This window comes from Lissotriton vulgaris, chromosome 8 (genome assembly GCF_964263255.1).
Source record: "Lissotriton vulgaris chromosome 8, aLisVul1.2, whole genome shotgun sequence".
NCBI classification, from domain to species: Eukaryota; Metazoa; Chordata; class Amphibia; order Caudata; family Salamandridae; genus Lissotriton; species Lissotriton vulgaris.
Window position 1 is genome coordinate 556,409,237 of NC_141696.1, and position 27,551 is coordinate 556,436,787.

A 27,551-nucleotide genomic window follows, 5' to 3' on the forward strand; every position below is an offset into this window, starting at 1 on the left:
CGCGCGCAGGGAGCAGTCGAGTGTGTGCCTCCAGTGCGACGCGCATGCGCGAGGAGCCGAGTTCCGATTTTGCATTACCGGCTCCTCGCGAAGTGCGCGCTTTAAGGCTGCATAAATCCTTGGCCTCATACGAACGCTGACCGGAGCGTGTCCGGATTAAGAGCTTTGCTCTAGGGGAGTTTTGGATGCTAATAGGGGTCTCCTTCCACCGTGTAATTGCCTGCCTCTGTGGTGTGTTGGCAACTGGGGTTGCAAAGTGTGTGTAGAGGCACCCCTGGATTGCTCCCCCCTGTTAATCTCCTCCTCACCTCCTTTCCCTTGGATATGGCGTATTACGCCGAGGAGGGCGACCAGTGGGTCGAATTCAATGAATATGAGCAGTATGAGCCTGAGGAAGAACAATTGGAGGAGAACTTAGGTGAAGCCCTGGCTACCCACGACCAGAGCTCTGTTAGTAAAGCCCTGATTAAGGCGTTAAAGCCTTTTACTAAGTCCCATCATACCTCAGGCAAGAGGAAGTTTAAATCCTCACGAAAGGGGGATACTTCTGATCAGTCCCAGGCCCACAAGTTAGCGCAGATGGCCAAGTCAGTGATGAGGGACCATGGCTCTATGGCTTATCAGACATCGGGGGATTCCTCCTCGACGCCACCTGGTACTTCAGACTCGGAGGTGGATTCGATTGCTTCTAAAAAGAAGGGTAAGAAGACTAAGCACACGGCATTCAAGGCAGATGATAGTCAGGTCCCTAGGAACCTTCTGTTTGACCCCAATAGTATAGTTCACCCTAGATCCACGGAATGGGTGCCCTGTGCTGAAGTTGCGCATTATGTCACCAATAACTTGCGTCAAGGTTTTGAGAGTGGGGTGCGAGCCATGTTGAGGTCGGAATGCCCCAGACCTTCAGTGACAGGGAAGGTGACGGATACTCTGGACCTTGATCCTACCATGACAGCGTTCATGAGAAAGTTTGCTAAGGACCCTAAAAAAGGGCTGGATAGGGCATGGCGGGGGTGCCAGGACAAATTGCTGGACGTCTCTGGACCCCTTACTAAGATTCTGGAGGCCGCGGTCAAGGCCAAAGAACAGGACGTGCCTATGGATACGTCTGATATAATGGAATGGGCCCAACGCGCCATGTGCTTTTTGGGAAATGCGAATGTGGCTCTGTCTACAGAGCGGAGACGCACTTTTCTGATGCGGATTGATTCCCAATTGGCAGAGATGGCCACCAACGAACCTGGTTCTATGGCTAACGGCATACTCTTCGGAGACAAGTTCGTTAAGGAAATGGGCAAGTACGTCGCCACTTTTCCCGCACTTGACAAAGAGCAGACCACAATAAAGAAGGTGCTTCACACCGGTGTTTTTGACAGGGCCGGACGTCAGCGAGGTCGAGGGTCCGGCCGAGGTTTTAATCAGACCTCACGTGGAGGTGAGCAGCGAGGCAGAGGTTACCAGCGCTCCAACTTCTACCCCTCCCGTAATCGAGGAGGTCGTGGCAGAGGACAGAAAGGAAACTACCGAGGACAACAGAATAATTCAGGAGACAATTCCTATTCAGGTACGAGTTCTTTGTGCAACAGAACACAGGGTGGGAGGCAGATTGGCCTTATTTATTCACAAGTGGCGGGAGCTAACAGCCGATCCCTGGGTGTTACAAACCGTCCAAGGGTACCACATAGAGTTTTATGCCTCCCCCGCGCAGCGTCAAGCGCCCGCGCCCGCGCCACTGAATTTTTCCCTACAAGAACAGAGTTTCATAGACGCAGAGGTGCTGGCTTTGCTCAGAAAGGGAGCAGTAGTGGAGACTTTGCCCCACATTCAGGGCTTTGCAAGCACCGTCTTCGTGGTTCCAAAGAAAGACCAGGGCTTTCGACTGGTTTTAAATCTCAGAGAGTTCAACGCATGGGTGGTGTATCGGCACTTCAAAATGGAAGGCATACACCTACTGCGCGACATTCTGTTAGAACAGGATTGGATGGTACGTCTGGACTTGAAAGACGCATACCTGGCGGTGCCCATTTTTCCACCGCATCGACGTTTTCTTCAATTTCAGTGGCGCAACAAGTGGTTCGAGTTTGCCGCCATGCCCTTTGGCCTCTCATCCGCTCCCTGGTGTTTCACCAAACTGATGGAACCAATAGTTCAGTGCTTAAGGGAGAGGGGCGTAAGACTGATAATTTATCTAGACGACATCCTGATTTTGGGATGCTCTCCGGAGATTGTTTCGCTTAATCTATCATGGACGGTTCACCTCCTTCAGGAACTGGGCTTCCTTTTGAATTTGCAGCAGTCCATTCTGACACCTTCACAGGTTATGGAATTCCTGGGGTTCCAGGTCGACCCAGTGAAGGCCCAATTGCTCTTACCGCTCAAGAAGAGGGTTGCAATCAAGAAGGAGTTGAGGAAAGCGCTTGTCTCTCCGACAATTTCCTTGAGGACCTTGGCACGCCTGGTGGGGCTGTTGGCCTCGTCCATCCAGGCGATCTTTCCGGGTCCCTTGCACTACAGAGCGATGCAACGATTGAAGGCTTTGCATCTTCGCAAGGGTGTGACTTACGCCCAACAGGTTTTGCTGTCGGCGGACGCTCGCACGGAGATGAACTGGTGGTTGGAGCATATGGAGGCCTGGAACGGCAGAGCCATTTTTGCTGTCACCCCAGAAGTAGTGATAGAGTCGGATGTGAGCCGGTGGGGCTGGGGAGCCTGTTGCGGCTCTGTGGAGACCGGGGGCCGCTGGTCCCGCGAGGCATTGAATCTCCACATCAATTGTCTGGAACTCCTGGCGGGTTCCTTTGCGGTGCGGACTCTATCCCCTCAAAAGATCTCTTGTTGCATTCTCCTACGCATGGACAATGTGTCCGCGGTACGGTATATAAATCGCCTCGGAGGCACCAGATCTCGTCTCCTGGCGGAGATAGCCAAGGACTTTTGGCACTATTGCCTGGACCATCAAATATCGGTGACGGCAGAGTACATTGCAGGATCTGTCAACGTGACAGTGGATTGGAACTCTCGGTATTTGAGGGATGCCAGCAATTGGAGGTTGCATCCCAAGATTTTCAGGGCTTTGGACCACTTATGGGGTCCATGTGTAATAGATCTGTTTGCCTCACGGCACAACAGACAGTTGCCCCAATTTTTCAGTTGGCGCCCGGATCCGTTGGAGATCAGCTCGGACGCCTTTCTTCAATCGTGGACGATGGGCATTCTTTATGCGTTTCCTCCGTTCATCATGATCCCGTGGGTTCTAGCTCAGATTCGGAGGCAGAAGGCGGAGGTAATTTTGATCTCCCCGTGTTGGAAAACTCAAGCGTGGTTTCCGGTCGCGATGAGTCTTGCATGCGCATCACCAGTGCGAATCTCATCGTTTCCAGACCTTCTTACGGACCCAGTGGGCCTTCAACATCCGCTGGTCCTTCTGGATCAGTTGTCTCTCATGGCGTGGAGACTTTCCGGAGACGCTGGCAAGTGCCGGGAGTTTCTCAGGACACTCTCTTTTTCTTGTCACAGGCATGGGCACCTTCCACCCACAAGCGTTACGAGTCAGCTTGGAGACGTTGGGTTGGTTGGTGTAACGAACGGCAGGGAGATCCTGTGGGATCAGATATCTCTATGTTTGCGAATTTCTTGGCAGATTTGGCACAGTCGGGCTTGGCATACAGATCGGTGAATACTTTCCGATCAGCTATTTCGGTGGGACATCCGCACGTGGATGGTAAACCTGTTGGAGAACATCCACTGGTGTGTAAGGTTGTCAGGGGGATCCGGCTGGTGAACCCCCCTCAACCCAAGTATACGGAACTTTGGGACGTTTCTGTTATCTTGCGTTTTTTATCGGCTTGGCCGGCTAATGAGGGTCTGTCTAGGAAGCAGCTCTCAGCGAAACTTACGATTTTGCTATGTTTGATTTCCTGCAGAAGAGTATCGGACATTCGAGCACTGGATTTGCCAGGTAGAGTATTTACTCCCACTGGAGTTTCCTTTACAATTTCGAAGCGTACTAAGACACACTCAAAATGTATTTCCTATCCTGCTTTTCCTCACCACAGTAAATTGTGTTTAGTAAAGTGTTTAAAAGTATATGAGGATTGTACTAGAGAGTTTAGGAACGATTTTGGTCAATTATTGATTTCTCTACAGAGGCCTTTCTGCCCAGTCGCCAATGCTACGCTGGCCAGGTGGGTTTCCTGGTTGTTGAATCTGGCGGGTATTGATTCCTCCAAATTTGGGGCACATTCTGTTAGAGGGGTTATGGCCTCAAAATCCTTTGGTGCCGGTTCTCGGCTTCAGGACATCATGACTGCGGCTGATTGGTCATCTGAATCTACTTTTAAAACGTTTTATCATAAACCTATTGTGGATGTGGCCTCGGTGGTGGTGGAGAAACTTTAAACTAGCATAATCAGAGCCTCCGTGGACTGACATAGAATGAAAAATTGTCTAGCATTCGCGACAAAGAATTTTCAATTCTATTACGGACACGGAGGCGAGGATTATCCCACCCGGGTTGACAGTGATGTACTTTGTATGTAGATTTGAAGATGTGATGTATTTTACCCACCCGAATGATGTTTATGGCTTGTTGTATTCCTTACTGTTGGAATAGCCATTACGACATGTATTTTCATTTCAGGTGATCAGCACAAGCAGACCTGAGAAAGATTTCTGCGGGCTGAGCTGGGTTTCAGCTGAGGAGTAGTATTCCCCTTCGGTCAAGAGGATGCGATAGTTGCCACGTTGAGCTCCGGTCTTGGTTGGGCTGTGGAGGACATCGCAAAGAAAGAGGAAGGTTCCGGTTTTACAAGGATTGTTATGTGTTGGACTGGACAGTGATTGGTGCAGACTGGTGGAGGGGGTTGTCCTTCCGGGGTCATGCCAGTTTAAAGTTTTATTGGCTGCTGTTTTTGTCAGTAAAGATAAGAGAAGCATAATCCTCACCTCCATGTCCTTAATAGAATTGAAAATTCTTTGTCGCGAATGCTAGACAATTTTTCATCCCGCCCGGCATTCAATTTTGAAAACAAAAGAAATGCGTGTGTTTCTTTTTATGGGACATAAGAAACAAAGTATGTTTTTCTAAAGTTAAAATTGTGGCAATGTTCTTAAGTGAAGCGTAATATGTAGCAGAATTGCAAGGGCAGCTCCGCATGGGTGCTGCACACTGAAAAGAAAAGCAGTCCTTTAACTGAAATGGAAAGCTTCAGTGCCCTTCAAGGTAAGAAGACTGAACGAGTTTGAAATGCACACAATGTAACATTCTCTATTTATGATAAATCATTTAAAAAAAATGTAAGGGAAAGGAACACAAATGAGAGCGATACGGGACATCATAACAAAAACAATGTGTATTTTTGTACGTATGTGGCAATGAGCTGTGGTGAAGGACTATTATCCGAATGGCAGATCTGTCACGAATGATGTCTAAGCGGCTTTCTATTTTGAAGATAGAAATGTGAAGCCAATGATGGTAATTTGAAACTGGCAATGTGAAATCGAGGGCTCACACTGACCATACTTGGTCAAGGGATTCCCTAGAAGACTTTGACATCCCAACTTTTGTTTCCTAATAGTAACTGACAGCTGTCTCCAATTTTTCTGTAATTCATAAAGGGTTGAATTTGCTAACCTGCCACCAGCAGGTTGTTTTTATAGTAGACCCATCTGTTGCAACAGATATTAAGGATTATAAAACACACTTTAGTTTAGTTTACTTTAGTTTAGGGAGAAGTGTGGCTCACTGGTTAGAGGAGGCATACCCTGAAGCAGAGGTCAGACCCGGGACCAGGGACCAGGGTTCAATTCCCGACGCGGCAGGGTCTGAGCCCAAGAGTCCACGGACTCGATAATTCTCACTTCGGTGCCTACTCGAATCACGGGTTCACACTCTGCAACTCTGGGCAATAGCTTGCTTAATCTCCACTACGGCCCCCCCGTGGCGGGGTGCCTGGCTTTCACCTTGGGGATGCCCAGTACGGGTTATCTCACAGGGAAAAAGCCAGGACGGGTTCCCAATTCAAGCGCCGAGAAGCCCAAGGGTAAGTCGAGAGCTATATAAGAACATACATACATACATACATACATACAATTGGCATTGGTGTGAATTCAGGGCAGGGAGTAAAAATTCAGGACTCAGAATAAAAATTCAGGATGGAGGGTCAAAATTCAGGACAAAGGGCAAGTTTTACTGACTCTACAAATTAAGTTGTGCAATAGTATGTGAGTAAATAGACAACAAACATAAGTACAAGTCAAAATAAGTGACATAGCGGCCTCCCCACTTTCAAGTCATAGAAAATCCCATATTGCTCTGGGTGTTTTTTCTGGCACAAGGGAAAGGAAATAGGATTTTAGTGCTGTCCAGCCCTTCAACAGTCGCACAGTGACTGGGAACAATGTGGGCCACCGTGTTGGGCCTTCCCGAAACAAAGGCTGTGACTCTAGGTCCACAAAAGAGAAAAACCCTTTCAACTCCGCTGTCCGCTTTGGGAAGAAGAGAAATGGCTGTAGACTTTTAGAACAAAGGATTCTACATCCATTGAAAGTCCATTAATAGCTTGTTTAGCACAGTTATGCAGGATATGGGCAGAACAGTTTGCAGGCAGAATGTCTCCATTTGCTCCCTTCAAAAGCTGGAACACAGAATGATGTCATCCATAGTTGTAGTGAAGAGTCCACACGTGGAGTTGTACCAAGTAGTTTTAATGTAGAAGGAAGACAACTTAGACATCCACAGGAGGCATGCAGTAGTTTCACCAGATCAGATCCAACTGTAATGATCCCTGACACTCATGCATTCTACATGACATGCAATGATTCCACAGGTGACATCATATAGGAATACAACACACCTCCCCCTATAGAAAACAAAAAAAAAACAATAAAACCCTAAAAGAAAAAAAAACACTTAAGAACATACATAGTCTCTTAATTTTGCAGGAATATGTTTCACAAAAACACTTAAGAACATACCTAGTCTCTAAATTTCGCAGGAATATGTTTCACACGAGAACTACTGCGTACAAAAACAGGTTCTAGATTACAATCTTGAGTATTTTCGTTGGAAGCAACATCGTGAACATTAGAAGAAGCAAACTGTAAAGAAGAATTATTAGTACAAGTTTGAGGAACAAACACATGAGATGAACCCAAATTGTCAAAAACCTCATGCGAACCGGGAAAACCCGAATCAGCATCAGGAAAAGACAGACTTTCTTGAGATTTCACATCCAAACAAACATTCTTATTTTCCAAAACATTGGATTTGCAAACTGAGATGCGTCTAAAATTCCAAATTTTGCCACCCTCCACTCTAACGGCCTTACTGAAGACCTCAGTGACTTTAACTGGAGAAGACCACCTGGAAACACCTTTAGGAATAATACCACCAAACTTCACCCTCACAAAGTCACCAACAGATATTTTAGAGGAGACAGGCTTCTGAGGGGAACTCTTTAACATTTTTTCTTGGTATTTACCAACACAGTCTCTAACATTCTTCATATCTAACTCCAGATACCCAGAGTCCCTCGCCTTCAACCACCAAGGAAAAACTTTAGTGCCTGGCTTCCTACAGCGTAACATCTCAAAAGGAGATAAGCCGGTAACAGAGTTGGGAAAAACTTTAGTGCCTGGCTTCCTACAGCGTAACATCTCAAAAGGAGATAAGCCGGTAACAGAGTTGGGAGACATTTCAAAACTCCTTAATCACTCTGTTAAAGCGCTCCACTTGACCATTGGATTGTGGAGAATAATTCGAAACTCTTTTATGTTGGATACCACAAACTTTCAAAAATGAAACAAAAACTTCACTTACAAACTGTGGCCCATTATCGGAAACAATTTCTTCTGGTAAACCCTCTCTACAGAAGACTTCATTTAAAAATTCAACAACAATTTCAGAGTTGACCTTTTCTACAATCTTCAATTCGGGCCACTTCGAAAAATAGTCCACAAGGACCACAGCAAACATATCCTTCCCTGACTGATAGTTGAAAGGACCAATGATGTCGATCCCCAATTTTCTCCAAGGTCCAAGAGAAAATTCAACAGGAGAAATCCCAGTAGAAATCGGTTTCACAGATTTATCACTTAAAGAACACGGAGAACAGTTCCTAACCCACCTGTCAACCATGGCGTCCATACTAAGCCACCAGTAAAATTCTCTAATCCTTCTCTTGGTTGTGGACATACCCATATGGCCCTCATGAGCCAAGCTACAAATGGACTCTCTAACATCATATGGAGGAACAATTTTATCATCTCTATAGACCATAACATCAATTACCATTAATTCATCTTTAACCTTAAAGAAGGAAGCCAAATCACCACTCAATTTCCTTTCTTCAGGCCAACCACTTCTCAAGAAAACCTTAACTTTCCCAAGAACATCATCGTGAAGCATAGCTTTTGACCAAACACTTTCAGTAATAGAATTTTCCTGATATTTACCAGCAATTAAGTTAACATCACATAAAGTAAAAGCCACATCACACTCGTCAGAATGATCCCTGTTCGAACAATCACTAATAGGAAAACGTGACATGCAATTCGCGTGCACATTAAAACCGTCCAGGAACATAAACAACTTCACAACGGTATTCCTGCAACTTAGCAGCAAGACGTGCGAGACGAGCAGTGAGAGTTCTACCGCCACCAGCTGACAACATGTTGACAAGGGGTGTATGATCTGTCCTCAAAGTAAATTTCGTCCCCCAAAGAAATTGACGAAAATGTTGAGTCGCCCAAGTGCAAGCGAGAAGCTCCTTCTCTATTGTGGAATAATTAAACTCAGCATCCCGTAGTGTCCTGGATGCATAAGACACTACATGTTCTCCCAAACGATCCTTTTGCATCAAAACGGCACCTAGGCCTAAATTACTCGCATCGACGCAAACGATACATTCTTTATGAACAGAAAAAGGTTTAAGAAAAGGAGCATTGATAATTTTACTCTTTAAAGTGTCAAAAGAAACCTGTTGATCTTTACCCCAAACAAATTTTGATTGTTTTTTTAACAAAGACCGCAAGGGGTGCACAATGGTAGAGTAGTCTTTAACAAATTTACCATAAAATTCAGTGAGTCCTAAAAAAGACAACAATTGTTCTTTGGAGGAAGGAACAGGAGCATCAGTAATACTCTTGACGTGATTGAATTTTGGTTTATGCCATCTTTAGAAATTTCGTGTCCTAGATACTCAACTTTAGGTTGTCTAAACTTGCACTTATTGAATTTTAAAGTAAGCCCTTTCTTCTGAACATTAGACAATACACAATGTAAATTGTGATCATGTTCTTTAAAATCTTCCCCAAAGAGTAGGATATCATCTTGGAACGCGATGGCTCCTTTACAGTCAAAGAGAACTTCCTTCATCAGGCGTTGAAAAACAGACGCATCACTGGCAAGTCCAAAAGGCATTCTTAAATATTGGAACATGCCCTCTGGAGTCACAAAAGCCGTCAATCTCTTTGATTCCTTATGTAGCTCGACCTGGTGGTAGGCACTAGCTAAATCAATCGTGGAAAAAACTGTGGCGCCAGTAAGTGAAGAAATTAATTCATGGATATTAGGGAGAGGATGTTTATCAACCCAAATCTCTTTATTTAAACTGCGGAGATCCACACACAGGCGGAGCTCGCCAGAACTTTTGAGTGATAAAACGATGGGAGAAACCCAGGGGGAAGATTCAATTGGTTCTATGATTTGTTTAGCTACAAGATCTCCAAGAATTTCTTTAAGTTTCTCACGATAAGCCAACGGAACATTCCTGACCCTGTGCCTGACTGGAATAGCATTGTCATTAAGAATGATCCTGTGTTTAAAATCTGCAAATTTCCCTAAAGTATCTTTAAAAACATCAGGAAAATTCTTTTTAGTGTTCTCCACGAAAAGAGTATTATCTCCCAAATCACTTACACTCAATACACATGGATCACCCAAATAAACTGGAGGATCGGCATTAGGGTCAAGTTTAATTCCAAGCAATCGTTGATGTGGCCATCCCAGAATAGCCACACCTTTAGTGGCCACATATACTTTCCCTTTGGTATATCTATCTTCTACCTGAATGTCAGCCCCAAAGAAACCTTCAATGTTTATTTTCTGCCCAGTATATCCACCGGGAGAAATGTCAGGAGATAATTCTGTCGCCCCAAAAACTTTTATACAAATTTAGACCAATAATGGAATACCATGAGCATGAATCCATCATTAAAAGAATAGGTTGGTTATCAATTAAAATTGTGTAGGAGGGAAATTCTTTTTGTTCTGAATCATCTACAGACAAAATGCAGTTACAACTATGTAGGACCTCTTCTTCTTCTTGAGAAATATAGTTAACCCTTTGGGAAGAACGACAAACATTAGCAAAATGACCTTTCCTCTTACATTTGACACATACTCTATCCCAAGCTGGACATCCCCTGTAGTTTCCCAAATGGTTGGAACTGCCACATCTATAACAAGAAACATTTTTCCTGTAAGAAAACTTATTATCAACAACATTCTTATTTTCAGAAAATTTCTTGTCATTGTCTTTTTTAGAAGGTACTCTATTGGAATTAAATGAAGTAGTTTGACTCTTTACTAACGAGACTTCAGTCTCAGGAACTTGTGATTTCGGTATTTGACCTCTAATCTCAGAAACAAACAATTCAGATTGTTCAATTCCTTTCGCAATGTTGATTACGGCACTCAAAGAAGATTCTGTACCCAAAGTCTTTCTTGAATTTTCTTACTCTTTGTACGCATCATTATCTGATCTCTCAGGACTTGTTCGTAGGAAATAGTTTCAAAAGCACACAAACAAGCTAAAGATCGTAAGGCAGAAACATAATCTTCAATTGAATCATCTTGTTTCTGGACGCAGGAATAAAACTTGAAACGTTCCATTACTGTATTTATTTTTCTGCCAAAACGAATTTTCATCTGTCTAGAAGCTTTTTCAAAAACGTCAATATCTCCAGAGTCATCAATAGGTGGAAGATTGTCAAATTCCTTAATACCTGCTCCACCAAGACAATGTCTAAGAAGAGCTAACTTGCGTTTAGCTGAGCACCCATCCTTTTCCAGGACGTCAACATAGGCTAAAAATATTGGGTACCATAAATCCCATTCAATGTTTGGCTCACCAGCAGTTTGAAGAAAGTGAGGTGGAGCAGCAATGTTTGACATTCTTTTTCCTTTTTTTTAAAAAGACAAATGTAAAAAATAAATGAATAAATAAATAAATTTCAGTACCTTACTAATAGTTGGTAAATGATGGTAAAACGCCAAACAATGAATCCGCTGGAGAATAAAAAGAAAATAACGAAGTTATAATAAAAAGAAGAGATGCTTTGTGAAGATTTCTTTTCTGGGAATCACGAAGAAAAAAAACAAAATGGCGGCACGTTGCTGACGTCATAGCGTCAGAAAGGTGAAAGGGTAGTACCCATAATGCACCGCTAATCAGGAAGTGAAGAGTCGTCACAGACGCGGGACCCAAGGCTATGGAATGGAGGCTCTTCGGCGTTGCTAAGGCGCGGAGCTGCGGATGCACAGGAGCAGCGAGCGCAAGGTTCTGCCAGGATTTGAAGAATGCAGCGTCCAACGGTAAGAAAAAGAAAACGTAAGGAAAAGGTTTTCTTTCCGAAAATTAATCACAGGAAACTCACGATTGTAGCTTCCAAGATGTGGTTCTTCGGAGTAGAAGGCGCTGCAAGGGTGTTTCGGTGCTTCAAACGATGTCGGGCAGTCTCTACGAAGAGAAAATGAATAAATAAAAAAAAATACTTCCAAGCAAGGATAAAACAAGAAATATTATCCACTGGCAAAAATCTTGAACGATGTCACGCAAATCAATGTACGTGAATAACAAAAATCAAAACGTGAACGTTGTCATAAAGTCCTTCTTCTGGCTTGTAGTACTTGGTTTCCCAAACGTCGCCAATAATTATGTAGTGAAGAGTCCACACGTGGAGTTGTACCAAGTATTTTTAATGTAGAAGGAAGACAACTTAGACATCCACAGGAGGCAGGCAGTAGTTTCACCAGATCAGATCCAACTGTAATGATCCCTGACACTCATGCATTCTACATGACATGCAATGATTCCACAGGTGACATCATATAGTAATACAACAATAGTCAACACTTGCGTTGTTCCCACAGTATGCCAAGACGTGCTCCATTTTCAAACCATGGTTATTTCGTTTTGTTGTGATCTGCTGTGCAAAAGCTGCAGCAGTCTCTGCGGCATCCTCATAGAAATCCAGCAGAGTGTAGGCCACACCGGAGGTGAAATTAAAGTGCTGCAACTAAAGTGGGTAGAGTTTAATATTACCTTTGTTTGAGGCGTCACTGCAAACGGAAAAACATCCATCTTTTAAGTCTTTTTGGGCTCGCAGCAACAATAGGGGTGCAGCACATTCACAGTGATGCTCGATGCCTTTGTGCAGCCACAAGAAGCTTTCATCGCTATGGAGGAGTCGGGATACATTACTTTGCTTAGCTTGATGGCACAATCCAGGGAGCTGTAGATGTGATGCGTCACAGCAGAGGCACAACTAGAGCCAAATTTCGGGGGGGCTAAGAAAAAATTTCGGGGGGGTGCTGAACCTTAGATCAGTAGGCAGAGTGAACCTGCAGGGCCTCCAACAAGGGGTGAAACAACAGCAAGGCCTAATTAACATTCAAATGGTCTTTTAAAGACCTGTGAAACGTTCGGGTGTGGCTGTGTGTGTGTCTGGGGAGCGTCTCATCCCGGGCTGCCACACACGACGGGGGGGCTGAAGCCCGGTGAGTCCAATGGGTGTTGCGCGCCTGCGTCACAGCATGGTACACAAGAGTCACCTCTGCAACTGTGACCTAAAATGTAAAAAACAAATACACAAAGGTATAAGCAAGCAAAGAAAATCTCCATTATTGAAGAAAACAGTGGCCACAATGGGGCTTAGAACGGCAAATTTAAACTAAAAGTGTCAGCTGGAAACCCAAAAGCAATTATAATGTGCCCTTAATATAAGGTTAAGAACGTGCCCGTTATCTTTACAGAAGATTTGGAATACAAAAAGGGCTTCAGTTACATCAACACAAAGTGCAGTCGGGACCTAATGGTCCACACGATTGAAACTGCACAAAGGCTCTGCAGCAGGGAGGAGGAAGAAATAGAGGAACTCACAAAGGCAATACAGACCAGCCAGGTGGTCACTGATGCCAAGTCACTTCTAGAAAAGATTGAGAAAGACATCCAGGTTTTTAAAGATAATACAATTAACGACAAGAACAATTGATACGAACGAGACATCAAGGCATTCAACACCGATCAAGTATACCCCTTTTTGCGAGAAGACTACTATTCACAGTCAGACTCGCGACAGGCTCTGTCAAGCTATCAGGGTAGATCTAGGAATAGGTTTACAACCTTTTCAAGCACGTCTTCATCAGATTCTTCAGGACCTGATAATAGAAACAAAAAGAAGGGTGTGTCTTTTTTAGACCAGGGCAAACAACCCAAACCCAGATACAAGGTGCCATGGGACATGAGAACACGGAGCAGCCACTACAAATCGTAGGTGGCACTAGCACGGTAGTTAATTTGTCCACAAGGTTGCTATCTGTTGAGGAAGAGGCAGTGTTGAATTTAGGTCTCAAATTCGTCCCTTGCAAGAAAACAGATTACACAAAGCTCAAAATGGAGGCCATTGAGTTTTGCCGAAAGGTGAGACTCAAGGCCTTCTTTGCAAATATCTTCCATCAGCAAGCTGGAGAAATAATAACAACTACACTCAACAGAATATGAGCCAAAAACAACGGGCCACAATAAGATCTTTAGAAGAGGACCCTACAATTGTTATAAAACAAGCAGACAAAGGTGGGGCAGTAGTCATTTGGCCCCGCTCCATGTTTCTAGCTGAAGGCGAAAAGCAAGTTAAAAACATCACTTGGTATCGTGCATTGTCGGAGGACCCGGTCAAGCTCATCCAGGGACAGATTGCCCAAGTTTTAGAACGCGGTAAAGAGGTTGGATTCTTAGGCATTAAAGAACACGACTATCTCCTTAAGAAATTCTCAAGGACTCCTGTCCTTTATCTTCTACCGAAGATACATAAGAGTCTACAAGAGCCCCCGGGCCGCCCGATTGTTTTGGGATGTGACTCTTGCTTGGAACCGATTGCACAGTACATTGATTTTTTCTTAAAGCCTTTCCTTAGTCAAGTAAGATCCTACCTTAGAGACACGACTGACTTCCTGCTCAAAGTGGAAGGTACCATTTTTGATGCCCAGTCACAAATTATGCAGTACAAAAGGGGGTGGTGATGGACTGAGCATCTGAATCAATCAAACACTCACACCCAGTCAAAAGATCTGGGTTTAATCCATCACCGTTCTTTAGCCCACTCTGCCACCCCAGTTCAGACATGGCTATATTCAAATCAGTCTGACCCTGTGCCTCATGGGAACAGTACAGCCCGAACTGCCAAGCCATGTCTTCCCTGGACTGGAAACAAGCTTCCGATGACCGTTTCTGGCATTCCAGCCGTCTTCAGCCCGGCTTGCTTGAATCCAGTGGCAAAGTGAGCAAGGGACTCACGTCTGAGCATACCCTGCCACACTTATTTGGGCCAAAAGCAGTACAAAAGGGGGTGGTGATGGACTCAACTGTGTTTTTTGCAAATTTCACCGTGAGTGGGCTGGGTATGCTCAGACGTGAGTCCCAGGCTCTCCACATCACTGGAGTCAAGCTATCCAGGCTGAAGAAGGCTGATAGCCAGAAACCGGTCCATGGATGCTTGATTCCGGTCTAGGAAAGACATGGCTGGGTAGTTCGGGCTGGACTGTTCCCAAGAGGCACAGGGTAAAGGCTGATTTGCATATATCCATTGACTGACCTAGGGTCTTGTGGAGTGCAAAAAAATGATGGATTTGGGCCCAGATCTTTGTACTGGGGTGAATGTACGACATTGTTCGGCATTCTGTCCATCAACTGTGTTTTTTGCAATTTTCACCCCGAGTGGGCTGGGTATGCTCAGACGTGAGTCCCAGGCTCTCCACATCACTGGAGTCAAGCTATCCAGGCTGAAGGAGGCTGATAGCCAAAATCCGGTCCTTGGATGCTTGATTCCGGTCTAAGAAAGACATGGCTGGGTAGTTCGGGCTGGACTGTTCCCAAGAGGCACAGGGTCAAGGCTGATTTGCATATAGCCATTGTCTGACCTAGGGTCGTGTCGAGTGCAAAAAAACGATGGATTTGGGCCCAGATCTTTGTACTGGGGTGAATGTAAGACATTGTTCTGCATTCTGTCCATCAACTGTGTTTTTTGCAATTTTCACCCCGAGTGGGCTGGGTATGCTCAGACGTGAGTCCCAGGCTCTCCACATCACTGGAGTCAAGCTATCCAGGCTGAAGAAGGCTGATAGCCAGAAACCAGTCCTTGGATGCTTGATTCCGGTCTAGGAAGACATGGCTTGGTAGTTCGGGCTGGACTGTTCTCATTAGGCACAGGGTCAAGGCTGATTTGCATATAGCCATTGTCTGACCTAGAGTGGTGTGGAGTGCAAAAAAACGATGGATTTGGGCCCAGATCTTTGTACTGGGGTGAATGTAAGACAATGTTCTGCATTCTGTCCATCAACTGTGTTTTTTGCAACAGTCACAAATTATGGTCACCATGGATGTCACATCCCTCTATACTCAAATCCCACAAGAGGAGGCACTGGAAGTCATGCAAATATATCTTGACAAAAGAGAAAGACCCCATAGGGTCCCTACTTCTTTCATTTTGGAACTAGCTGAAATAGCGCTCAAAAAGAATTACTTTACCTTCAATGGCGAGTACTTTATGTAAGTGAAGGGGACTGCCATGGGGTGTCCTTATGCCCCAGAGATGGCGGTCCTCTTCATGGGCCAGTATGAGGAGAAATTCGTGGAGGTGAACAACCCCTTCAAACAGTACATTACACAGTGGTACCGCTATATTGATGATGTCTGGCTCCTGTGGCAGGGGAGCCAGACAGAGCTATTGGCATTTCATGGTTGGCTAAACGCGAGGCACAGAGACATCCAATTTTCCATTGAATACAGCACTAGTCACATGACATTCTTAGATGTTGATCTCATATGTGATCAAGGACAATTAAAAACATCTCTTTATAAAAAGCCAAAAGATCGGAACACTATTTTGCATCACAGAAGTGCACATCCGAGAAACCTTAAAGCCAACTTGCCCTACGGGCAACTGCTTAGGATTAGGAGGAACTGCTCAGATGAGCACGACTATGAGAAACATGCCCGCAATTTCTGCTTCGACATGCTACAAAGAGGCTACCCCAAAAAGCTCCTGAAACATTCATTTAAACGAGCTAGATACACGCCTCGTGAATGTATACTGCAAGTCAAGAAATGTACACCGTTTGACAAGCTCGTGTGTGTCACGACCTTCTGCCCTGACACACACAAATTAAGACAGGCGGTGCTGAAGAATTGGCACCTTTTGGAAGGTTTAGATAGTCCTTTCCCTAAACCCATCTTTGCTTACAAAAAGAACCAGAGTATTGGCCAACAGCTAATCAGGGCTGATATCGCAATACCAAAGCCAAAAAGTGACTTGCTGTCACAATGGAAATTGAAACCTATTGAGGGTCACCACAAGTGCGGCAACTGTGTTACTTGTCCAAATACCATCGAAGGCAATTAATTCACCCATCAAGGAGTGAAATGGTCACACACAAAGTTCTCTAATTGTAGGACCAAAAATGTGGTCTACGCGATACTGTGCCCATGTTGGAATATTTATATTGGTAAGACCTGCCAGCAGATCAATCACAGAATCAGCCAGCACCGTTCCCGGATCAAAAAGAAAGTGAAGACAGCTCCCATGGTCGAGCATTTTTGTGAAAAGGGACACAACGAGCATGACTTCAAGTGGTCTGTCTTATGTACAGTTAATTCCACAAATAGATGCCATGATGTCGAGCGTATTTTGCTTCAAAAGGAGGCATATTTAATCCAGAAATTCAACAGCACGCAAAATGGGCTTAACAACCTCTCAGAAATAGCGCGCCTGTGATAGCATGATCAGTTTCTAGAGTGACTTGACTGTCAGGCCTGACGTGCCAGGTTGGGCCAGTAGGCCGTGTTCCTCTTGTCTTTGCAAATAATAATTTTGATAAAATCACCGAGGGCTGCCTGGGCTTGCTGGCAACTGTATCAAATCCACAAATCCACAAATACAACACGCGCCACCGCACTTCATCAACATGCCCCAAGCAACATCGTGCGCGCAATAAACCCTTTTCTATATCAGCTTCTACAAGTACTCTTAACATAGGTTAAATTCGAAACTCGTTTCCCAACCTATTAGTGTCTGGTGACCAGCTTATAACTTCTAGGTCAACAATGCACTGGGGCCTGGATTGAATAAAACAAGCTTGGACGCAAGTCGGCCATCTTGATTGAGACCGCGACGATCCCAGTTGCTGTTGGAGTGCGTTGAGAGAAGGTAATGCTTCAGCTAAGACGTGTACCACCTGTTTTGGTATTCTACCTGCCAGAATTTACAAAAGCGTTTCTTTATCCGATAGTACCGCGAATGTCGGAGAAACACTGTATCTAATAAAAACGAAGTCACTGGCAAGGTATGCACCAGCTTCCCTTGTTTCCAAAGCATTCCGAATGTAGAATGAGCATTGGGATCGGTTTCCTTCATTTAAACGTGCCTTTCATGCTCCTTACAGGAACACCATTGATGGTTACACCTCACGATTAATCACGCCGGTAGACGGTACACGAAAGGTCAGCGAGGTATGTTGATCATAACAATGGCGTTTTCTCACTAGATAGGTATTTAAACATCATACAAGTTTAATCAATTTAAACCCTGATTTTTCAGATTTGACTGCCTGGCCATAACACCGATTGATCCCCTTGGTGCCCCGGATTTATACAACAAGATCCACACCCCTTCTCCTCCCCTCCAAAAGAGACTGGTATGTAGTTATTACCCCTGTGTAAACCACAACTGTAGTGTAGAGGCTATCTATGCGTCTGATAGTAAAACGTTGTTTCTTTGCATCTTTCAGACACAAAGAATAAAAGCCCTGATGAGAGACCAGGGGCACTAGTCCTGGCCTCGAAACGCGTCGGCAGTTTTTGGTGGAATAGAGTATTATTTATAAGAAACTAGGACTGGCTAGTCCAGACATCATCATTCATTGAGTCATCTATTTGACTATATTCCCCATTTCTTTGATTCTTCTCATTTATTGATTTTTTTATGTATGTGATATTGTTTCTTTGTAATGTATTGATTTCTTTGTAGGATGTTTGATGAATCATTGTTTGTTTTCTTGTGTGCTAGAACTATGTATAATAGTGTAAATATTTGAATGTACAGTTTGTCTTTTTTTCTGCTAATGTATGTGAAAGAAAAATCGCTGAGGAGATTTGGACTCTGTGCTGTTTGCCGCCTGGAGCCCGACTGGGAATCTGCGTTGGGGGAGAGTGTTGCGGCCGCAGGAGGACGGGACTGCGAGGCCCACCAGGCTGTGCGTGAAACACAGAGCACACCTGCCGCCTCTTCCCGTGTCTCCGCCCCCTGCTCTGTGCCTCTGATAACTCCTCGCGGCCCGCGCTTCGCGGGAGCCGCTCGCTGAGGAGATTTGGACCCTGTGCTGTTTGCCGCCTGGAGCCCCGCTGGGAATCTGCGTTGGGGGAGAGTGTTGCTGCCGCAGGAGGACGGGACTGCGAGGCCCACCAGGCTGTGCGTGAAACACCGAGCACACCTGCCGCCTCTTCCCGTGTCTCCGCCCCCTGCTCTGTGCCTCTGATAACTCCTCGCGGCCCCCGCTTCGCGGGAGCCGCACGCTGAGGAGATTTGGACCCTGTGCTGTTTGCCGCCTGGAGCCCCGCTGGGAATCTGCGTTGGGGGAGAGTGTTGCTGCCGCAGGAGGACGGGACTGCGAGGCCCACCAGGCTGTGCGTGAAACACCGAGCACACCTGCCGCCTCTTCCCGTGTCTCCGCCCCCTGCTCTGTGCCTCTGATAACTCCTCGCGGCCCCCGCTTCGCGGGAGCCGCTCGCTGAGGAGATTTGGACCCTGTGCTGTTTGCCGCCTGGAGCCCCGCTGGGAATCTGCGTTGGGGGAGAGTGTTGCTGCCGCAGGAGGATGGGACTGCGAGGCCCACCAGGCTGTGCGTGAAACACCGAGCACACCTGCCGCCTCTTCCCGTGTCTCCGCCCCCTGCTCTGTGCCTCTGATAACTCCTCGCGGCCCCCGCTTCGCGGGAGCCGCTCGCTGAGGAGATTTGGACCCTGTGCTGTTTGCCGCCTGGAGCCCCGCTGGGAATCTGCGTTGGGGGAGAGTGTTGCTGCCGCAGGAGGACGGGACTGCGAGGCCCACCAGGCTGTGCGTGAAACACCGAGCACACCTGCCGCCTCTTCCCGTGTCTCCGCCCCCTGCTCTGTGCCTCTGATAACTCCTCGCGGCCCCCGCTTCGCGGGAGCCGCTCGCTGAGGAGATTTGGACCCTGTGCTGTTTGCCGCCTGGAGCCCCGCTGGGAATCTGCGTTGGGGGAGAGTGTTTCTGCCGCAGGAGGACGGGACTGCGAGGCCCACCAGGCTGTGCATGAAACACCGAGCACACCTGCCGCCTCTTCCCGTGTCTCCGCCCCCTGCTCTGTGCCTCTGATAACTCCTCGCGGCCCCCGCTTCGCGGGAGCCGCTCGCTGAGGAGATTTGGACCTTGTGCTGTTTGCCACCTGGAGCCCCGCTGGGAATCTGCGTTGGGGGAGAGTGTTGCTGCCGCAGGAGGACGGGACTGCGAGGCCCACCAGGCTGTGCGTGAAACACCGAGCACACCTGCCGCCTCTTCCCGTGTCTCCGCCCCTTAATTTACAGCCCGTATAAGACCCGGTGTCATAACGCGTTAGCGGGACGCGTGTGCGGGACACATCCCGGGACAAAGCCCGGACTAAGGGCGGACCCTCTGAGACCCTCCGAGAACCGATGAGACTGGACTGGCCTTAAATCCTTGTTCTACAGGTATTGTTTGCTCTGTTATCACTCCTTATCAGCTTCGACTTCCTTGCTTCTTTCATCTAGGTTCTGCAAATGTCGTTGCTAAACGTAGACCAGCCTGCACCTGACAAACAGGGAGTGTTGCTAAATGGTACCTTGGACAATTATTTTTCTAAATCATCCCCTGATATTGCTAGGGAGATTGTCCTGGCGGAGCGGCGGGCAGATCGACGTCGCTCCGTGGAAAGCATAAAAAATGGGTTAGTTCCTTTGCCCTTACTTCCCGCTACTGGTTCCACCGACACTGACATTGATCTAACAGTAAATGAGTCGACTATCTTATTGGATAGCCAGCCCTCGGAAGCTAATGTAGTTGTGCTCACACAAAACTCTTCATCTACGCCAGAAGTGAATGGGTCATCTTCACATGTAAATAATCAAAGTACATCAAAGGGAGAAGTCTTGCCTGTTGCGAAAATACCCCGTACTAAGGCTAAAAAATTGACTCCCCTTCAAAAAACTTATGGTCCACCACCAAACAAAAAACAACGGAAAAGGGGAGACCCTCTCCAACCTAAACTAAGCTGTCGTGATTTTGGCAAGAAAATGAGTAATGTTGTTAAAGAACCTTGTACTCCACATATAGTCAGTGAGGGGGGCATTACGCCATTAACTTCTTCTGCCTTGCCAATTATCCCGTCAGCCAATGAGGACTCTATGGACACGAGTGTGGTTGTTAATGCACCTACTGTGAGCAAGGATCCTGTGTCATTACTTGATATAGAGAGCTTGATTAAATCTTACTCAGCAAGTATATTGGAGAGGTTGATGGAGGTGGAATGTAGGCTGTGTAAAATTGAGCGTGCACTGGGTAAAAAGGATGTTGTAATTAACACCGGGTTGAACAATGTAACCAATGCAACTCCAGTCAATGTATCACAAAATATACCAGCTCCAGCCCAACCACCCAAAACCACCCCTATTCCTATTATTATCCCTCCCTCTATTGCATCTACCTCCAAATCTATGGGGAACATGTTGATGGCGACTGCACAAATTCATCCACCCCCCAAATCCCCCCATCAAAAAAACTCTGTTCAACCATCATCAAATGTTACAAATAAAAACATTGGTAACACACCCAATCCACCTTTGGGAAAACCAACAAGGGAGGTGGGGGAAATTAGATATGCTTGGGGGAAAGCTAGAAGGACTCCTCTGCCTGAACTTCCACCAGAGGCAGTACCCTTTGTGGTAGTTTTAACAGGGGTGCCTGTGCTCGGACCAAATAAGAGGGAGGGTTTTGCCCAATTAAAAAATAAGATTATGCATTGGCTTAGCGTATATAGGCCAATTGCAAATCATGTTAATGGTGAAATTGTCCATGTTCGTCGCCTTCAATGGCTGGGGGGCAGACCCAAAGACATTGATGGTGACGTGGTGGTGGTGAATTTTAGGGACCCAAACGCTGTCCAATTCATATTGAACTGGCAGACAGGCAGTGCAAATAATATAATAATCCCCAAATCATTAACCTACTTTTACCCGAGGTCAGTGGTGTTTCCACCACAGCACCATCCGCCGCAGTATCAACCATTACAGCATATACCCGTAACTCAACCAAACATTCATTCCATTGTACAGAACGCTGGGAGTAATTATTATGCTTCATATCCCCCCCCTCTGCAGAATGTAAATAACATGCATTACATTCCATGCCCTGTGATAGCACCAGACCAGATGGGATGGAATTATGTATCGGCCAAGACACATAACACCCAGAAAGGCAGGATGGACAACCTTAAACCATTCACACCGCTAGAAACCTTTAATAGGTATGACATCTTTAGCGGTCTAGATGATTGTGACTGATGCCATGAGATGTGGGGGTGTGTGGGGCTAGATACATTGAGTTCTGGTGATGTGAGTAATAACACTCCGAATGCACTGGTCAATACTGTGCTTTTTGATGATGTGAATGATGTACTGGTCAATACTGTGTCCTCTCGTGTGGGTAAAATTGTCCATGACACTGTTAATGTATCCCATGATGCAAAAAATCCAGAGGAGCAGGTTTTGCAGACAACTATTCCGCATAACAATTCACTCTTAGAGGTAATGCCCTTGGCAATTCAATCTGTGCTTCCAACTTCCAATGATGAGATGCCTAGGGCTTCTACTGAGGGACCAGTTATTCCTGAAATTCCGATTAAAATGATCTGTTGGAATATAGCTGGTGTTGATAAAAATCTAAGGGACCCGGAGTGGGCAAACTATATAGAGTCCTTTGATCTTTGCCTCCTTCAGGAAACTTGGGCAGTGGAGACGCCTCATAGGGTGGGTTACAAGACCTATGGGATTGGTGCGATACCCTCTAGAAGTGGTAGGCCGTCAGGGGGACTTTTGATATGGGTGAAAATAAATTTAAGGGTAAATATTGAGGAGATACCCACTAACTCTGCAGACATATTAGCTTTAAAGATCACAGCTTGTAATGGGAAGAACTTATTCTTTTTAAATGTCTATAACAGGCCTTTACCCTCCTCAAGAGAATCACCGACCATTGCTAATTTAGATTGTTTCCTGAGCAGATTAGATCCCAGGGAGGATTTTGTCATTTTAGCTGGCGATCTAAATTGTAACTTCGAGCCAGTCTTGGGCCTTAGTGAAATCTTTAATGAGGAAGACCAAGCAAACAAAATCCCTATCCTGGAGAATGTAAAATCGGTCAAATGTACAACATTGGGCTTACAATTGATTAATTTATGTACGGAACACTCTCTTAGGGCTTGTAACGGATGGTTATCCTCCGACAGCTCTAAGAAACCAACATTCACCAGGAACAACTATAAAAACAATTTAGATTTTGTGATTGCTTCTATTCCCCTCTGGCCTCATCTTTTGGACCTTGAAGTAATGGAACGGTTTGAAAGTGATCATTTTCCCCTAAACCTGACGTTGGATGCCTATCTGTTCAACGATATGGTCCAGCAACCCACATCTGAGGAAAATGATGCTGTCAATTCTGAGATCCATATCAGTAATAATAGAAGATCCCTAAAATGGCCATTCATACTGGACCATAGTGACATTCTAATTGAAATATACTCACTTTTGGCAGGTACCTTTGGTCCCTTTCTAGCTGCAATAGGTGATGATGAAAGTAAAATTTAATTTCTCCAAACTCATCAAAAAATTTTTGCTGACCTAAGGTTACTAGTCACTAAGATGCCAAAAAAAAACCAGCAGAAGACCCAGAATCTGTCCCATAGTAAGCCATGGTATGACAGATCCTGTAGAGAGTCCAAGAGGGAATTACTAATGGCAATAAAGACCAAATCTCCAACAGATGTAAAAAGAGCAAGGAGTAATTACAAATCTGTCCAGAGGGCCTCAAAGATAGCATGGGAGGAAGACAAATGGGCTGATTTGCTGATAGCCGCCAGGTCACGTGACAATGTGGCTTTCTGGAGGCTGGTCGCAAATGGTAAACATGTAGGCAGGGTAATTAAAGACGTTTTTTTGGATGAGCAAACTTGGGGTCACCCATTTCACGAATTTATATAAAAAATACGATGACCCACATATGAACATGAGTGTAGAAAATCCTGAACCCCCAGCAGACCACCTGGTTTTTACTTTAGGGGAAACAGAGTTGGCATTATCACAAATTAAATCCGGGAAAGCTCCAGGTTTGGACAAGATCCCGGGGGACCTATATAAGCATGACCTAGGAGTATGGGCACCTTATATTAATTATCTGTGTAATACATTTTCTTGCACATTAGAATTTCCTGAAAGTTGGAAGGGAGCGGAAATTGTTTTAATTTTTAAAAAAGGGGATAGGATGGACCCATGTAATTATCGGCCAATAAGTCTAATGGACATTTTACAGAAAATCTACTCACGACACATTTTATTACGCGTGAGTAATTGGCTAGATGAAAATTCATTTTTAACTAAATTCCAAGCCGGTTTCAGACCTAAGGTCAGCACAATAGACCAAATTTTTAGATTCTGCTGCCTCTACTGGAAGTACGTAGTGATTAAAAGGTGCCATCTATATGTTGCCTTTGTAGATTTAAGGGCTGCATTTGATTTGGTGCCTCGCAATCTCTTATGGGAAACCTTGAGTGCAGCAGGTATGCCAAACAATCTTGTCGTTCAGATTAAAGAGTTACACGAAGGGAACTTTGCGAGAGTTAGATGGGGCCCAAATGGTGAATTAACTCAAAAAATACCCATCGAACGTGGAGTACGCCAGGGTTGTGTCCTGGCCCCGACGTTATTTTCCCTTTTTGTAAACGATATCCCCTCCTTTTTAGGGAGATGTAAAAATGATTCTCCGAAACTGAACGGCGAAAAGGTGACATCTTTGCTATTTGCTGATGATAAGATTCTGATCTCCCAAACGAAAAATGGCTTACAGACATTATTAAATACCTTTAATGAATATTGTAGCCAAAAGGGGTTGGAGATCAATGGTAAGAAGACCAAATGTATGGCCCTAAATCCGATTAAACCGGACAAGGGCTGTCTAACTTTAAAAGGAGTTAAGCTTGAATCAGTGCCTCATTTTTCTTATTTAGGGGTGACTTTGGATTCAAACTTTACTTGGAAAGCCCAAATTGATAAAAGTAAATTAATCTTTGCCCAGAATGTTAAACCAATTCTTAGGGAGCAAAGTATGAGCACTAGTAAAGCGGTGTCCCCAGTGATGGAACTATTTAAATTTAAGGTCCAAGCATCTGTCCTCTGTGGTGCTGAAATATGGGGTCCTGGGTCCAGGGAGACTTTTAGTGTCTTAGATAATAACTTTATGCGCAGCCTGGTAAGGGTCCCTAGAGGTACCCCATTAGTTCCCCTGGAGCTTGACTTAAACTTTAAAAGGACAGATTACCAAGTGTTGATTCGACCTCTAATGCTGTGGGTGAGACTATGGCATGTGCCCGAACTTCAAGACTACCGAGACGGGTTGAAGGAAATTATGATTCTTGACAGCCAGAGCACCACCCCATGGCTAAGGCATATTAAAACATGGTTGAACAATATAGGATTGAAGCATTTTTGGGAGAATCCCGAGCAATTACCGGCTAACCCCAAACTAATCCTAAAAAGGGCCTTTTGGAGTTTTATGTTAAGTAGGACTGTAAATATTACAACCAGTGGTACCTTAGTTGCAAAGTTTTTAAACTTTAAGGATGAACCGCTCTATGAGATCTTTATGGACGAGATAGAGCCGCCACTTGCCAAAACTTTATTTTTAAAATTTCGGTATGGAAATGTATTAATTAAAACTACTTTGGCACGTTGGGCTAGGAACCGTGACTCAGCATCCCCAGTAGTGGATGAAATTTGCCCCATGTGTGACTTTAACCAGACCGAAAACGAACAGCATATTCTTTTTTTCTGTCCCTTTTATCTACAGGCTAGAAAGAGGTGGATTAAACCAATATGCCTACTTTTAGGCTTGAGGTCATGCTCACAGGCTCTGAGAATCCTAACAACAAATACATCTCAACATATAATATTTAGTGTCAGTAGATTTTTACTTTCTATCTTTTATCAAAGGAAAAAAATAGGGCATCAATTGTAACTGAACTGATTGCTTGGGATTGACATGTTGGTCCATTCTATGTTCTATGAATGTATGTTCCCGCTCAAATTATCCTCCGACTTGTATTGTATTATTTTTATGTATTGTGTTTTATGTATTCAAGTGATAACATGTTTTTAATTACTAATGAAATGCAATGTAATGTATGCACTGTCTGTTATGGCATTTTAGCCGAAATAAAGAATTTAATGAATGAATGAAAGAAAAATCTAAAAATTATAAAATATTTGGCATTGAATAAGGTTGCCGGGGCAAGATGTAATAAATATTTTTCTAACCCCCAAAGAAATGTTTTCTGTTTAAAGTAAGTGTGGTTTAGTCAAATTGTGTTTTGCATATTCAAAAAAGGTCTAGCCTTAATCACGTTCTTATGGACCTATCCCCTTAGGGTTTCAACTTAATATAAACAGAGCGAGAAAAGCGTGGTAAAGGCAACCTGACTTGGTAAACACTGCTGCACATTTAAAAAAAGTAACAGAAAATTGTTAGATGGCTCGCCTATTCAGTTTGTGAGTCTTAAAAGTGTGACAAAGCAAGAAGAGTGTACAAAAATTACATAAAGCCTATGTCACATTATGATGAAACAAGCAATGACTTACTTTGGATACTTCTGGCTGGAAGCTTGGTTGCAGCTAAGATGAAATTGTGGCCATCTTCACCCTGCCTGAGGCATTTTTCTTAGGCTGTGCTCAGCCTCATGGGTTTTGATATCACGCTCTCCTCCATGGGCAATGGAAAAGTCTTTATTGCAGAGGTTGCACCTGGCCTTGTACACATCTTCTGACACCTTGCGGATGTTGCGGTGTGAAAGTTCCCATTCTGGTCTGTACTTCACAAAGCACTTTATTTGCTCATTTCTTGGGTGGCTCTCACATAGAGTTTGCCTGCGATGTAGATGTTGCATCTGAATATAGCTCGCTATGTGATGTGAAGAATTCCTCTGCAGCACCTTTGCCTGACTCATAATCAGACATTGCGTTTTTTCCCTTAAAGTACTCTGTAAAATATCCAACACACTTGCTTGTCTATTCATACTGTATTCAAAGAAGAAAATAAAACATATCAGGCGCTTACTTTCCTCTCACTCACTGGACTGCCCCCTCACCCATCCTGGCCATAGTGGAATAGAAGAACTTCTATAAAGCCCAATAAGTCTTAAAGGTTCCACCTTGAGGAAATATAAATTTTATGGTCAATTAATGTTCCCTACCGTGTACCCCACCGTCTCCATGTACCAGCTTAAAGTGCATGTAACTTCCCTCCTGTGCCAGCTATGAAGACGCAAATAAATTTGCGTCCAACGTTAACATGTCCTCTTTCAGACCCACCCTGAATGGGTTGAATGCTCCGTTCCTAAGTATGCTATGCCAACGTCTTTTTGTGGTGTACTTTACACGTTTTTCAGCTCTGGCAAAGTAGGCCCTGAATTCTGCCATCGAGCCTTTTTCTGTTTTCTGACTCCGAAAGCCTCAGCCCAGGCTGCCTCTTTACCCGTGACCTCTGCCTTACTCCCTGTGCGGCTCACGGCGCTTAGCTCAGCCTGCTGCCTGCCAAGACTGTATTCAACCTTCGAATTATCTGTTCCGCTCCTCGAAAATGCATTCCTACCTACTAGTTTAAGTAAACATCCCCCCAGCTGCAGAGCAAAGGGCCCGGCCTCACTGTCTCCGTGCAAGTAATTCATAGCCTCTGTTACCATGGTAGGCCCATGCCCCTCGCATTCTCATGTAGACACTTAGGCGCTTATACACGCACTCACAGTCAGTATAGAATAGCTTCTACCCCAGAGACCTTTTCCGTTTAGATAATATGGTTCCCAAACATCAGATATCAGATATGATAGAGGTACGAGCTGATCTGACATGCCAGACTTCTGTCTCTTTCCGTCAGTGTAAATGTCAAGTCCCCTGCACCCTCCAGTTTCACGTCAATCA

The 27,551-nt window shown here is 44.9% G+C and overlaps 1 protein-coding gene and 1 pseudogene across 1 annotated transcript; one reads left to right on the plus strand and one right to left on the minus strand.

Moving 5' to 3' along the window:
- The first annotated feature begins 324 nt into the window (after positions 1–324).
- Positions 325–4,662, plus strand: LOC147697705 (uncharacterized). Its single transcript, XM_086933331.1, has 2 exons — positions 325–1,564; positions 4,640–4,662. The coding sequence occupies exons 1-2, from the start codon at positions 325–327 to the stop codon at positions 4,660–4,662; spliced, it is 1,263 nt and encodes a 420-aa protein (XP_086789457.1).
- Positions 4,663–12,108: 7,446 nt separating this feature from the next.
- Positions 12,109–26,591, minus strand: LOC147697706 (uncharacterized; annotated as a pseudogene).
- Between the last annotated feature and the right edge of the window lie 960 nt (positions 26,592–27,551).